General features: G+C 42.2%; 1 protein-coding gene across 3 annotated transcripts in view; it reads left to right on the forward strand.

Moving 5' to 3' along the window:
* Positions 1-12,877, forward strand: part of ARHGAP6 (Rho GTPase activating protein 6) — a 283,141-nt gene that overhangs the window by 221,840 nt on the left and 48,424 nt on the right. For all 3 annotated transcript variants that reach the window (XM_066619645.1, XM_066619642.1, XM_066619644.1), the window contains exon 4: positions 9,595-9,851. In XM_066619645.1, the coding sequence (XP_066475742.1) occupies positions 9,595-9,851 (257 nt within the window). The remainder of the gene's footprint in view (positions 1-9,594; positions 9,852-12,877) is intronic.

Genomic DNA, 12,877 nt, shown 5'->3' on the forward strand with positions numbered 1-12,877 from the left:
TTTAATTAGGACTATGCCTCGATTGCCATGCAAAATGGGTCAGTGTTTGTAAGGAATATAGACAGAATGCTTCCTGGTTGGTAATGTCAATGTTTTGGCTAATCTAGGTTATTTATGTACAGTATTTATTCAGGTGTTTGTTGGAATTTATACAAATAAGGCCCAGATCCTAACCAACTTTCCAGCACTGGCATAGCAGTGCCAATGGGATGTCTGCAGCATCCTGCAGTTGGGTGTCACTCACAGAGGCCTCCTCAAAGTAAGGGAATGTTTGTTTGTCATGCATGAATGTGTAAAGTCATGCACATTGGGGCAAAAAATCAAAACTTTAGATATAGGCTGATGGGTTCTGAGCTGTCTGTGACAGATCAGGAGAGAGATCTTGGGGTGGTGGTGGACAGGTCGATGAAAGTGTCGACCCAATGTGCGGTGGCAGTGAAGAAGGCCAATTCTATGCTTGGGATCATTAGGAAGGGTATTGAGAACAAAACGGTTAGTATTATAATGCCGTTGTACAAATCGATGGTAAGGCCACACCTGGAGTATTGTGTCCAGTTCTGGTCGCCGCATCTCAAAAAAGACATAGTGGAAATGGAAAAGGTGCAAAAGAGAGCGACTAAGATGATTACGGGGCTGGGGCACCTTCCTTATGAGGAAAGGCTACGGCGTTTGGGCCTCTTCAGCCTAGAAAAGAGACGCTTGAGGGGGGACATGATTGAGACATACAAAATTATGCAGGGGATGGACAGAGTGGATAGGGAGATGCTCTTTACACTCTCACATAATACCAGAACCAGGGGACATCCACTAAAATTGAGTGTTGGGTGGGTTAGGACAGACAAAAGAAAATATTTCTTTACTCAGCGCGTGGTCGGTCTGTGGAACTCCTTGCCACAGGATGTGGTGCTGGCGTCTAGCCTAGACGCCTTTAAAAGGGGATTGGACGAGTTTCTGGAGGAAAAATCCATTATGGGGTACAAGCCATGATGTGTATGCGCAACCTCCTGATTTTAGGAATGGGTTAAGTCAGAATGCCAGATGTAGGGGAGGGCACCAGGATGAGGTCTCTTGTTATCTGGTGTACTCCCTGGGGCATTTGGTGGGCCGCTGTGAGATACAGGAAGCTGGACTAGATGGGCCTATGGCCTGATCCAGTGGGGCTGTTCTTATGTTCTTACCTCAGAGCTGCATTGCCCGTATGTCAGTGCTGGAAAGTGGGTTAGGGTTGCGCCCTAAATCAGATCTCTGATTTAGGATATAACAGAGTCAATAATAACATTTTCCAGCTTCCTAGTAAAGAACACTAGCAGGGAGATAATGCAGTTGGTCAGAATGAGTGACTTTATGTGCCCCCTGGGTCAGCTTTGACTAACTGCCTGTTGTCATCCTATTGTGCTCTCCTTTGAAATTGGGTGCATGTCACAGAAAATTATTTTGCTGATGTACTTCTCTGGCATTGTATCTTGAGACCATTAAACGGTATCTGTGGCCTATACATCCTCAGAACACACTCTTTTGCTGCACAGTGAAATGACCAAGTAGATTACTAACCGGCTGCTGGAGTAAGTGTGCGCTCAGTGAACCTGCTGGTATGTGTCGTATGCGTTATAACTTGAAGGATTGGTTGCCTTCCAAAGCATAATATGCCTTCATTTTTCTTTTGTGGCATTTCTTTTTTTGTGTAGTGCATGTTATGCCCAGTCTCTTCAATAATCCTCTCAGTATTTGTGTGCAGATACGAGAACAATGTGGTGACTTGATTCATGGTTAGCCCACACAGTCCTAAACAACACTCATTGCCAGCCTCCGACCCCCGCCCTTTCCCTTTATGCTTGATGGTGAGCTGAAAAATGTTCTCTTCACTGCTCGCACAATTGTGTGTTTTAACGAGCATTTGAGAAGTTTATTTAATAAAGCGAATGCTTTCCATTGCCAAGCAACTTGTCCAAAACAAACATTCTGCTCCGTACGGCACAGCACATGTAGGCGTCCTCTCACAGATGCGTCTTGAGTGTTCTCATTCACAGTGGCTTAGTCCTAATTTTGCCTGCCTGCAAGCACTGATTTGCAGCTGTCTTGCTTTATATGCTAAGCCTCTAGTTTAATTTTTCAGGGACTAGTAAGGAGGCAATAACAGACAAGAAAGAGAAGACTGCAGAATTTCTGGAACACGTTGCATAAGCTTTGATAAGCACATAAACAATCAGAAGCATATAAACCATGGAAAGGGTTTCTTTACATCATTGTTTAAAAGGTTGATAGCTTAACATTGTTCTCCTACAACTGGATCTTGGAGTCCCAAGGCAATTGAACCACACACCTTGCGCTGACCATCTTCAGCAATGCATAGGTTGTTGAATTTTCTTGAGAATGTAAAACTTGACCCACTCTGTGTGGAAGGGAAATATTCATTTGGCTGCTGTTTGCATGATCACTTTTCTCAGGATGAAAGAAAGGTGAGCCAAAAAAATCCTTGTTCTGCCAGTATTTCTTAATAATTCCTTCCTCTGATTCAATCTTTGACCATGTAAACAAATTGGTAGTTAAAGTGAGTTATGTCCCAACATGACTGTATGAGTAGCCCTCTTTTCGTTCTCTTAGTCTAGTCCTCTTTTAGCTTTCAGAAGTTCAACTGTTGTTTTGTCTTCAGGGTGGGTGGTCATAGGTTGAGTGGTTATACCTTTGAATGTCATCCTGTCTCAGCCTCACAACTAAAGCTGCAATCCTATATGGGGGGGGGGACCATTTCTGCAGAAGCTGTATTCACAGATTCACTTATCTGCGGATCAGGTTCATGGGGCCCCCTGCCCGATTCCCAGTGTGCGCTCCCTTTGGAGATGAAGGGAGCTCTGCTCCTCTCCCCTCTGGAGGGTCCTCTGAGCCCAGCAGAGGCTACATACCTAAAGGACTTCCCTGGGTCTTCTAATGCGTTGAAAACATCACTTCTGGGTTTTTTTTTGTAAAACTGGGCTTTTTTCATTATAAGGCTCAGTCTGAGCCTGGCAGAGCCATCCTGAGCCTGTGGATGGATGCGTGCAGCCTCTATTGTTCTCAGAGGACCCTCTGGAGTAAGGGGAGCCAAGCTAATGGTGGGGGGCATTCCCTGGTATCTGCATTTTCAATTAACTACAGAGGGTTCCAAAACAGAACGTTTTATTTGTAAGCAGTCTTGAGTGACCTTTGTGGAATAGAAAGGTGGGATATAAATTCTATAAATAAATAAGTTCCAATGAACTCAGCAAAGTTTACTTCTGCATAGGCATACATAAATGTGTGTTTATAAGGCATTAAAAACGTCACTTCTGGAGTTTTTGAAAAATCGGAAGTTTTTTTTTTTACCTCTAAAAGTCAGTCTGAGCCTGGCAGAGGCCGCAGATGGACTTGTCTACGGAGCTCCCTTCGCCTCTGGGGGGGGGGGGCGTTCCCTGGTATTCATGGTTTCACTTAACCATGGTGGGTTACAGAATGGAGCCCCCAGGGATTCTGGGGCATGCATGTACTTTTCCCGGTTAGATTATACCACCCTTCTATAACACGTCCCTCGTAAGCAAGTGTATGGAGTTTTCTGCCTTTTTCCTCAGAACGACTTTGTCAGTGCAGGCAGGAGAAACCGTTCTCAAGCTTAGATGGAGGGAACACTAATGGGCTATGTTTGGGGAATCTGTGATTTCATCTGCTTCAAAGTCCAGGATGTCTGTGGGCAAAGAAAAACAAAGTGAGGCAACTGGAGCACAGAGGAGAAGTTGAGATTGTCCCTTTCCTACCTAGGAGGCTGTTGCCCGTGGTTATAGCCAAGTATGTATGCCTACCATTTAATGGGTATATTGCCAGGTGCTCATCAATATTTCTACACTTTATTCAATCTATACAGTAGTTTTTCCATTTTCCTAAAATCAAATGACGTACTTTTTTGTTCCTGTTTGTTGCTGCAGTACTTTAGTAGATAAATAAATGCTGACATTTGTAAAGGTCACTGCAAACAGTATAAGAAAATTGCTGCTAAAGGCATTACTACTAACCCAATTTTGACATTGTTGACATCTCTGTGTGTTGCTTAATTAGAAGAGGGAAGAGCTCTAATGTCTAAATAACCTTTTCATTTGTTGCTTTGAGTGACTCAAAGACAACATAACAAATCTCATGAAATGTGGAAGAACTAAAAAATTAAATCTAACAATTGGCTAACTGGTCCAACACCTTCTATTATGACCTTCCCACAATCTCTACATTTCACACAAATTTACGTGCCACATATAGAGCCTTTTGTATATCCCCCAAACTATCCCTCTATTGCAGACTGTAGAATTAGCAGTTTGGACATTAGGAAGATTTTGATATGATTAGATGTTTTTGGAATTTCGGGAAGGTGGCAACTCTGTTCCATATCTTGCCTACATACCCCAAGAAGTCAGGAAACAAGGATTTTTGAATTATAAATGGGCCAAAACTTTCTAGACACGAAACAAACTATAGCATGTCCTTACTAACATAACACTTCCCCCTTTTAATAATAGCTCTCAGTGGCATAGCTAAGGGGGTGCAGGGGGTAGCGGTTGCAGTGGGCAACAAACTTTAGGGGGACAACAAGTTGAGCTTGATACTAGTGGCCAAAATTGTGAAAATCTTGGTATGTATGAATAATAACATCATGTTATAGACCAGTGGAAAGGTAATTTAATGCAGAATGCAGTGAAACAAACCACATTGGAATATCTGTATTCTATCAAAAGTTCTGGCCAATTAACCAGAAAACAGAAACAAAACTGCATTAAGAAACAAAAAGTGGATGTCTAATTCAAAACTGACCTTGAGACTGATTGTTCTGGGAGCCAAGAAGATGGTGTTATGATTCAGCATGGAACCAATAAGGTGTTAATATGGGTCAGCTTTCATTTCCATGTATTATAGTACAGTTACTCCTGCTAATTGCGTAGAGGCACTTTTTCAAGTGGTGCTCCTCTTATATTTAGCAGGGGGAGAATAACCACCCCTCTTCACCCCAGCACAGTGTCTCTAACCAATATGGGACAAACTTTTTATTTATTTGCAAGTCTGGGCATGATGTCACTTCTGGTTGTGACATTACTTCCGGAGCATCATTTTGAGCTCTGCACCGGACTACACAAGCATTAGCTACGCCACTGATAGCTCTAATCCGTTCTCCTTTTGTCTGAGTGACCTTCTACCTTCTCCTTTTTTCTGGGTGACTCCACTACAGTCTGCAGATCATATGCTTGACAGTACTAGTTTCTCAACACCAACCCTTATAAAGAGTCAAGGCAGCCCTCTCAAGCCAATCAGTCTTTGGGTTTCACTTTGCATTCATTGTTCAGTGGGTTCCATTCAATATTCCTAAACCAAAAGAGCCTCTGGAGCCTGGTCTTGTGACCCCCTTTGACTGATCTACTTGCCTTGGGGAACTCCCCAAATTTCCTGTTCTAAATCCCCCCTGCACAGAACCTGCCATGGGTGGGGGGATGATAACTGCCCCCCATCCACCTGCGACAAATACAGTCATACAGACCCTGCCATAGCTCACCTAGAAAGAGAATCTTAGCACATAAAAGATGAACATCTCCCCTATATAAACTCAGTTGCAAGTTAAAACCAGTGGAATGGGCAGTCAAGGCCCTGCTGCTGCCACCACTGTCCTTCTCAAGTCCTAGTTAGCTTTCCTCTAAAACCTTTCTACTTACTAGAGACCTGAACCCCTGTCCCTGCCACAGTCTTTGTTGGAGAGGGTCAGATCAAAGCACGACCACTCCAGGCACGCAAAACCTCTACAGGCCTGATGGCTCAAGGACAGTCCTATTTTCAGTCCCAGGTCATTGTCATCTAGGTAACTTAGCCAGGAGTCTACTTGCTAAACACTCCTGCAAACCTGGCATCAGCTGGTCCCATAACCTATTTTCTGTTCAGCTGATGCTGGCCATTTTCCCCATGCCAAGCTTGTGACTGATGTTGCTGTTACTTATTCTTTCTTGGGCACAAAATAGTAGAATGCACCCAACCAATGTCACCATCTGCCGCTGCCAGGCAAAACAAGAATCAGTGCAACAAACCATGTAAATTCTGGACAGACCTTCATACCTCATACTTGTATGCCCTGGACTTCCACTGCCAAGTTCACTAAGTTCAAACCTTTCCCAAGCCCATTCCCACCACTGTAATTGCTGCACCAGTTCTAAAGAATCCATGTTGAACATCTGACCACAAACCAGAGATACTGGGCCAAAGGACTCCACTTTGGTGCTGAAAAAGGAGCCCTTTCACCTTCCCTCTCTTGCTCAAATACTCCAAAGAGATGTGACAGGGCACAGTCCAGACCTCCCAGTTTTTCCCAAATGTACCATGTTCCCTTTTTCTTTTTTGTAATTTGATGATTTCTATAATGAGGCCCTTGTGTTTCAAAACCCACTCTCACAAATTGCTCTTGTCCCTAGCCAGGAGATCATTCGACCCGTCACGCTAGAAAAAGGCCATGAGAAGCATAACTGTAAACAGAAGCACTTTGTGCTACAGTGAGCAAGTCCAGTGGTAATTGCTAATATTTTGAGGTGAATAGAGTGCCTATTACAAGTTGTTGTGGTTGCTCCTTTGTTCACCCCTCTAACGTATGCTGTACTTAGTATCCTGGAGCCATTTCCACAACTATAGTGTGGCCTGGTGCAACTAACACATACTCAGACTGCTCAGGGGATGTGCTGCTTTGATCAATTCCTCAAGATGCACCAAAACATTGCATTAATCATGGGAGATGTCATGCCAGCTATCACCCACTCTGTACCCCAATCTTGCAGTAATCTCCAAATTTTGCTCCCAAGAATTACGTATATGGCTGCTGCTGCCGGACCAGGGCCCACATGCCATAATTCTCAGGCCCAGCTTACGTTATGCGTTAAAGGGCGTTAAACCAAGCCTGCAAAATCCTAGCATGTCTTCAGTAGTGGTCATTTGAGCCTTGCCACATTTTCTCTGACCTCATTCAGGCATCCTGGCTGAACAGACCTCTTCCATCATTTGCAGGACACAAGAACCCCTGGGGGAAGCGGGGTCTGCAGCGAGGGAGGGGATATATCTGCCCAATTGTGACCTAAGGGCACCCTCTGCACAAAGCACTTCCACTGCAGTAAGCCCAGTAACACCGTACTGTCCTCATTTTTGTTTGCTTGCTTGTTAGGTAAATGCTGGGGAGGATAGACCAGTTGATCAATACCTCTACCTTCTCTTTGTTTGCTTGTCTTACCACTGTCCCTATATCATCAACAGAGCAGATCACCGCCCTGCTCCCTAGCCTCACTGCTCTGCTGACTGGCCACACTGAGCGACAACTGAGGCACTGACTGACCCTCTCTGAACTCAGCCAGTGAGGGTGGAGAGAGTCCTGCAAGGTGTACTCCCACACCCAAAAGTACTGCAACAGAACAGTAATTGGCTCCTTGCTTGAATGCTGCTGCTTTGATCTTAGTGACACACACTAAGATGGCTCAAGAGGGAGCAGCATCTCTAACAGCTGACTAGACTCCTCCCTTCAGAGTCTCCACCAGTGAAAGGGAATAATCTCTCAACCTTGCCACAAGGACATTCTCCACCCATGATTCTCTTGGGAAACAAGCAGAATTCTCAAATTAATTTCCTGACAGAATTAGTTGAATCATATTTTATGTACTGTGGACAAATGGATGGATTTTTAATGGTAACACTTTCTCTCTGACTATGTGTTTTCCTATGGGAGATAGTAATAGTTCATTGAAAGGATTGTTCTTCAAATATTTTATCTTTCAATTGGTTCTAAGTGCCACCTACACTCCCAGAAAAATGATACAGTGGAGTACTCTCCTTGAACTCTGTCAGAATATAATAAAAAAGAGAAGAAGCTTACGTGATAAGGCAGCATTGCAATGTTTAAAGTTAATTGAAGGCAGAGGAGTCCTATTCCCGTATAATTAGTTTTCTTTGCTTTGAAAAGACAATTTTGATAGATCCCTTGATTGTCATTTCTGCAACTGAGAATGGCACAATTTAGCTGTGTAATCTGCATGAATCCTAGCGTGCTTGCTATTTTACAGTACCTGGTGGGATGGTAGATGGTTCGCCTCGTTCCATTGCTTATGTTATATAGTGGGTCCATGCAAATAAAGGAAGGCATAGAGATAACAGCTGAATACATTTATTCCATATTCAGAACAGGACCTGGCAATGAATCTGACTCAAGGCACATACCCCTGGCTTTTTATAGCCGTTAGCTCCTCCCAGACTCCCCATGATCGGTGCAATTGAACCGTTCACTAGAGGACCAATCGGATGGTAGGATTTCGATCCATCACCCGATTGGCCAGCCATAATTCTGGGCCAATCAGTTATGCAGGATTTCGATCCTGCATAACTTGCATACATAACAGCTTATTGCCATTGGTTTTTTTTTCACTATTGTGAATAAATGTTTAGCTTTTTTCATTTTTTTGTAGCTAGAAGTTTTTGTTTCCAGTGAGTAAGATAGGATTATAGCCCAAAACTTACTAAACAAAATGGGCTTCCCTCTGAGTAAACAACACAATTTTCAAACACCTCTAGTTGTCACACATTCTGCTTACATTCTTACTTTCTGTTCACTCTATGTTAACATAAATACCATTTATGTTTGAATTGTTCCAACAGTAATTTTCACTAGTGACGTTAGCATGCCATAGTCTGTCTGAAAGAGAGAAAGGAGTCCCAATGAGAACATAAAATAGCATGCTTGTTGTTTCTCAGAAATAATTTTGTTGCAAATGTTCTTTGTTTCATATTTTGCTTTCCCCCCTCCATTTATGCATCTCTCTGAGACTCAGTAAGACAATGTACGCCTCTGACGACATGTGTGTGTTCCTTTTAGTTTTTGCCATAAAGCAAGAGTCTAACAACAGGTGTTTGGAATTGCATTGAACAGAAAACTGGTTGGTTTTTAAGCAGGGGGTTAAAATTTGGTGAGCAGTGTCTAGAAAAAATTTTGTGTTTTTGTTTCTTGCTGTAAACTCTAAACTGAAAACCTTGTCCCATTAAAGATTGCAGTAGCTTTCCTCTTCATTTTAAATCATTTAGTCATTTTACAGGACTGCCATTTCACCACGTGCACACCTGAAACTTAAACAGCCATACTTTTTACATGCTTTTCTTCAACACATAACAAAGGTCTTGGGGGTGACTGAAAGTAAGCCTCCCATCTTCAGATTTGTGTTTTTACTAAGTATTTTTGTTTTCTTCTATTCCTTCAGCTACTTGTTCTTGTTCACTATATATGTTGACACTTCCCCAAGAACTGCTCCCAAGTCCTTGGGGAAGCTCACCCGACTTGAAAAAATGCAATCCATTTTTTCAAAAATGCGCTTAGGCTGTGATCCAGTGTGCACTTACTTGAGAGTAAGCCCCATAGAACTTGGTGGGGCTTTTTTTGAATAGACACACGTAGGATTGCACTATTAATGCAACACAAACTGTACCCATGGGATCCTTTTTAGTGTGTTTATTATCTAAACGTTCTGCAAGGCAAGAAGAACCTTTAGAAATTTGTTCAGACAAATGAAATATGGAAGCAAATTCTTCTTTTCCCTCCAGAATTCGTACCCCAGGCTTTTGGAATGCCGTTATCGCAAGTAATAGCTAATGACCGCGCCTACAAACTGAAGCAGGATACACAAAGAGAAGAGCAGAGGGATGTTTCGGAATTTGTAGCCTCTCTTTTGCCTTTTGGGAGTAAAAGACAGAACAAAGAACTCTCAAGCAGTAACTCATCTCTTAGCTCTACTTCGGAAACACCAAATGAATCTACTTCGCCAAACACGCCAGAGCCAGCTCCACGGGCCAGGAGGAGAGTAAGTTTCCCTTTAATTGCTTTGTGCATTCTGTTGGTTTAGTGGGGCTTTCTCAGGCACTGCCCCGCTTTCATAAATTGGAATCTGAGGTCTGTTTTGCGATAGTTAAATTAAAGTCAGCCCTGATTGAAATGATAGAAGTTGCCATTTTAACAGTCATCTCTCTTTCCCAGCTGCTCGTGGGAGAGAACGAGATGGACACAAGTCTCTTGCCAACACCTCAGGGGACACAAGGATTCTTTGGAAACTTTCCTTTTCCCCAGTCAGATTCTGGTTGGTCTTTCAAATTATTAAGGAGCAAACTCAATCTTTTTTTAAGCCACTTATTGTAAACGGATTACACTTCTGAAACTACTGCCCACCCAATTATTTATTTCGTCTCCCAAACTGTATAAAAAGCTTTGCATGATTCATGATTCATTTTCAGGTTGTTTTCTATTTTTTAAATTATAATCTAAAGTAAGTACTTATGTAAGTTTAAAAAATAAGAAATTATTGTATTAAGGTTTGTGAGAGTCACTAGTGTAAAACTTGTGTACATTACGTACAAGAGTCTAACCACAGGTGGTTTAAGAAAGGAAGCTGATGTATATCTAGACTAGAGACCGTCAAACCTCTTTGTGCTCTACCAAGAACTCCCTCCCCCAACTTCCTTTTTCTATGCATTTTTGCTGAAGGATTCATGACTCATGAATCAAAATGACTCAGGGCGCAATCCTATCCTGCACTGGAACAGGTAAGCCAAGAGGCTTGCACTATCTCCAGCACAGGATTGTGGCCACAAGCGGCTCAAACAGAGGCAATGGGAAACATTTCCCCTTACCTCCGGGTGAAGGCTGCTTGCGCTTAAGGGTCTCCTCGGACTTGCACTTATGGGTCTCCTTGGACTTGCGCCACCTCTGGAGGTGGCACAAGTCTGAGGAGAGCGGAGCAGTTTGAAGCCGCTCCATTCTCCTCAGGAACGGGGGTTGGGATCCTGCATAACTGCTGGATCCCAGCCCTGCCTCGCAGGAGCAGTTTGAAGCCGCTCCATTCTCCTCAGGAACAGGGGTTGGGATCCTGCATAACTGCTGGATCCCAGCCCTGCCTCGCACTCAGCGCCACCGAGTGTCCCGGATGCGATGGCGGGCCAATCGGGAAGCTCCGGGGCTCTTTCCCGCCCCTTTCAACATGGCGGGCCAATCAGGAAGCTCCGGGGCTCTTTCCCGCCCCTTTCAACATGGCGGACGGGAGGCTCGGTGCACGATCGACCGGATTTTGCTTTGCAATCGACAGGTCGATCGCGATCAACGTTTTGAGCACGCCTGTTCCACAGCATCTATTACTTAGTAAAATCTCCAATATATATTCATCTGCCCTCCTGAAGTGTGCTAGTTCACTTGTATTTGCACTTAAATTGCTCTCAGTATCAGAACTCCAAATTTTTGAGATCTTAAGTTCTACTCCACATAAAGTTGTAATGTATTCACTTATTGCATTTTTTATGGAGGCAATTTCGTCTTATTGCAATTGTTCTGTCTCCTGGCACTTATGTTAGCAGAAATGTTAAGAACCACATTAAGCATCTGAACCTGCTATGCAGTAGTTTAGTTGAAAAATACATGCATAATTCTTTTTAGTTTTGTGAACCAAAAGTGACCCTTATGGAACGTAATAACTAATGTTTAGCTATGTAATGTTAGGGGCTTTGGGGACTTTTGGAGCCTTGTGCCTTTGCTACAGATAGATTTGTTTCCAAGCGTTCAGCAACTGTTTCATGAACATTTGACATTTAGATAGTCAAATATTACACAATAGAAATCAGAATAACTAACTGTGATTTAAAATCTCACAACAATTTGTGAATAAAAATTTGAACCTGAAATTCTGGTGTTTTGATTGGTTCCCATAACTGAAATCAGTACAACATTTACAAAAATCATTTTTGAGTTTGAATGTCAACAAAAGTGAATTGTAAAATTTGAAAAATTGTTGGATTTCAAAACTTTTATTTCAGTTAGTACACAGTTGGTTGGCAACCTTCAGTCTCGAAAGACTATGGTACACAGACATGTCTGCACACAGACATGTCTGTACACAGACATGCACACAGACATGTCTTTACACAGACATGTCTGCAATGGCTGTTCTCCCAAAACGCTTTTCCCTTACTAATTTAATCTGAGTTTTTAATCTGAGTTTCTATCATTCACCTTTCTCCATAGAAGTGACTGTGTATTTTCTTCATTGGCTTGAATGGAAAACAGGAGCAGGCTTGCCACTGAAGGAATAATGGATGAATTGGGTCTCTCCTGTAACTATCATGTCTATAAAGGCCAGTTTGAACACCAGAGTTCTAAAAACAATTGGTTTATTTAAAATATTCAGGTTGAATACTGATGTGATGATAAAAATTTTTATTACCTATATTTTTGCATTACACAAATGAATTGTGAGCAAGGTGTTTTATTTACCACCTACATCCTTTTACAGATGCTGTAACTCCTCTAGGTGGGATGAGCTATGGTTCAAGATAATAAGCAATAGTGTGTACGTGCTTTACTTCCCAATAAAATAGCAACAGAATTCTTCAGATATGACAATCAATGTATATTTGAATATGAAAAATGTAACCCCAAGCGTTTTGAAAAGAAAATTTTGTGAGGCCTCTGTTGGAAATCTTCCCACCTTATACCAGTTCTTCTGTTATTATCTACTCTGGTGATTCAGAGTGTTTTATTTTTAATCTTTATTTATGTTAAGGGGAAAAATTCCCACTTTGACTACAGGAGGTTATAACTAAAGCAGTAGTTTAAAATATTAATTTTGAAAATTAATCCTTTGAATTTAATTCACTTAACTTTTAAAATGGAGAAGAGCCATTAATTCAATTACAGGTTTAGGGAGAACACCCATGGATATTTGTTTATATTTTTAGCTGCGAGAATATAGTGGTGAGAATATTTTCAGCGCATATTTCATAAGTGGGAATTTATACTACACTCTCTCTGATTACTTTTCTATTACTTTATGTTTTTAAATTCAAA

The sequence above is a fragment of the Tiliqua scincoides genome, chromosome 3, assembly GCF_035046505.1.
Source record: "Tiliqua scincoides isolate rTilSci1 chromosome 3, rTilSci1.hap2, whole genome shotgun sequence".
Classification (NCBI taxonomy): domain Eukaryota; kingdom Metazoa; phylum Chordata; class Lepidosauria; order Squamata; family Scincidae; genus Tiliqua; species Tiliqua scincoides.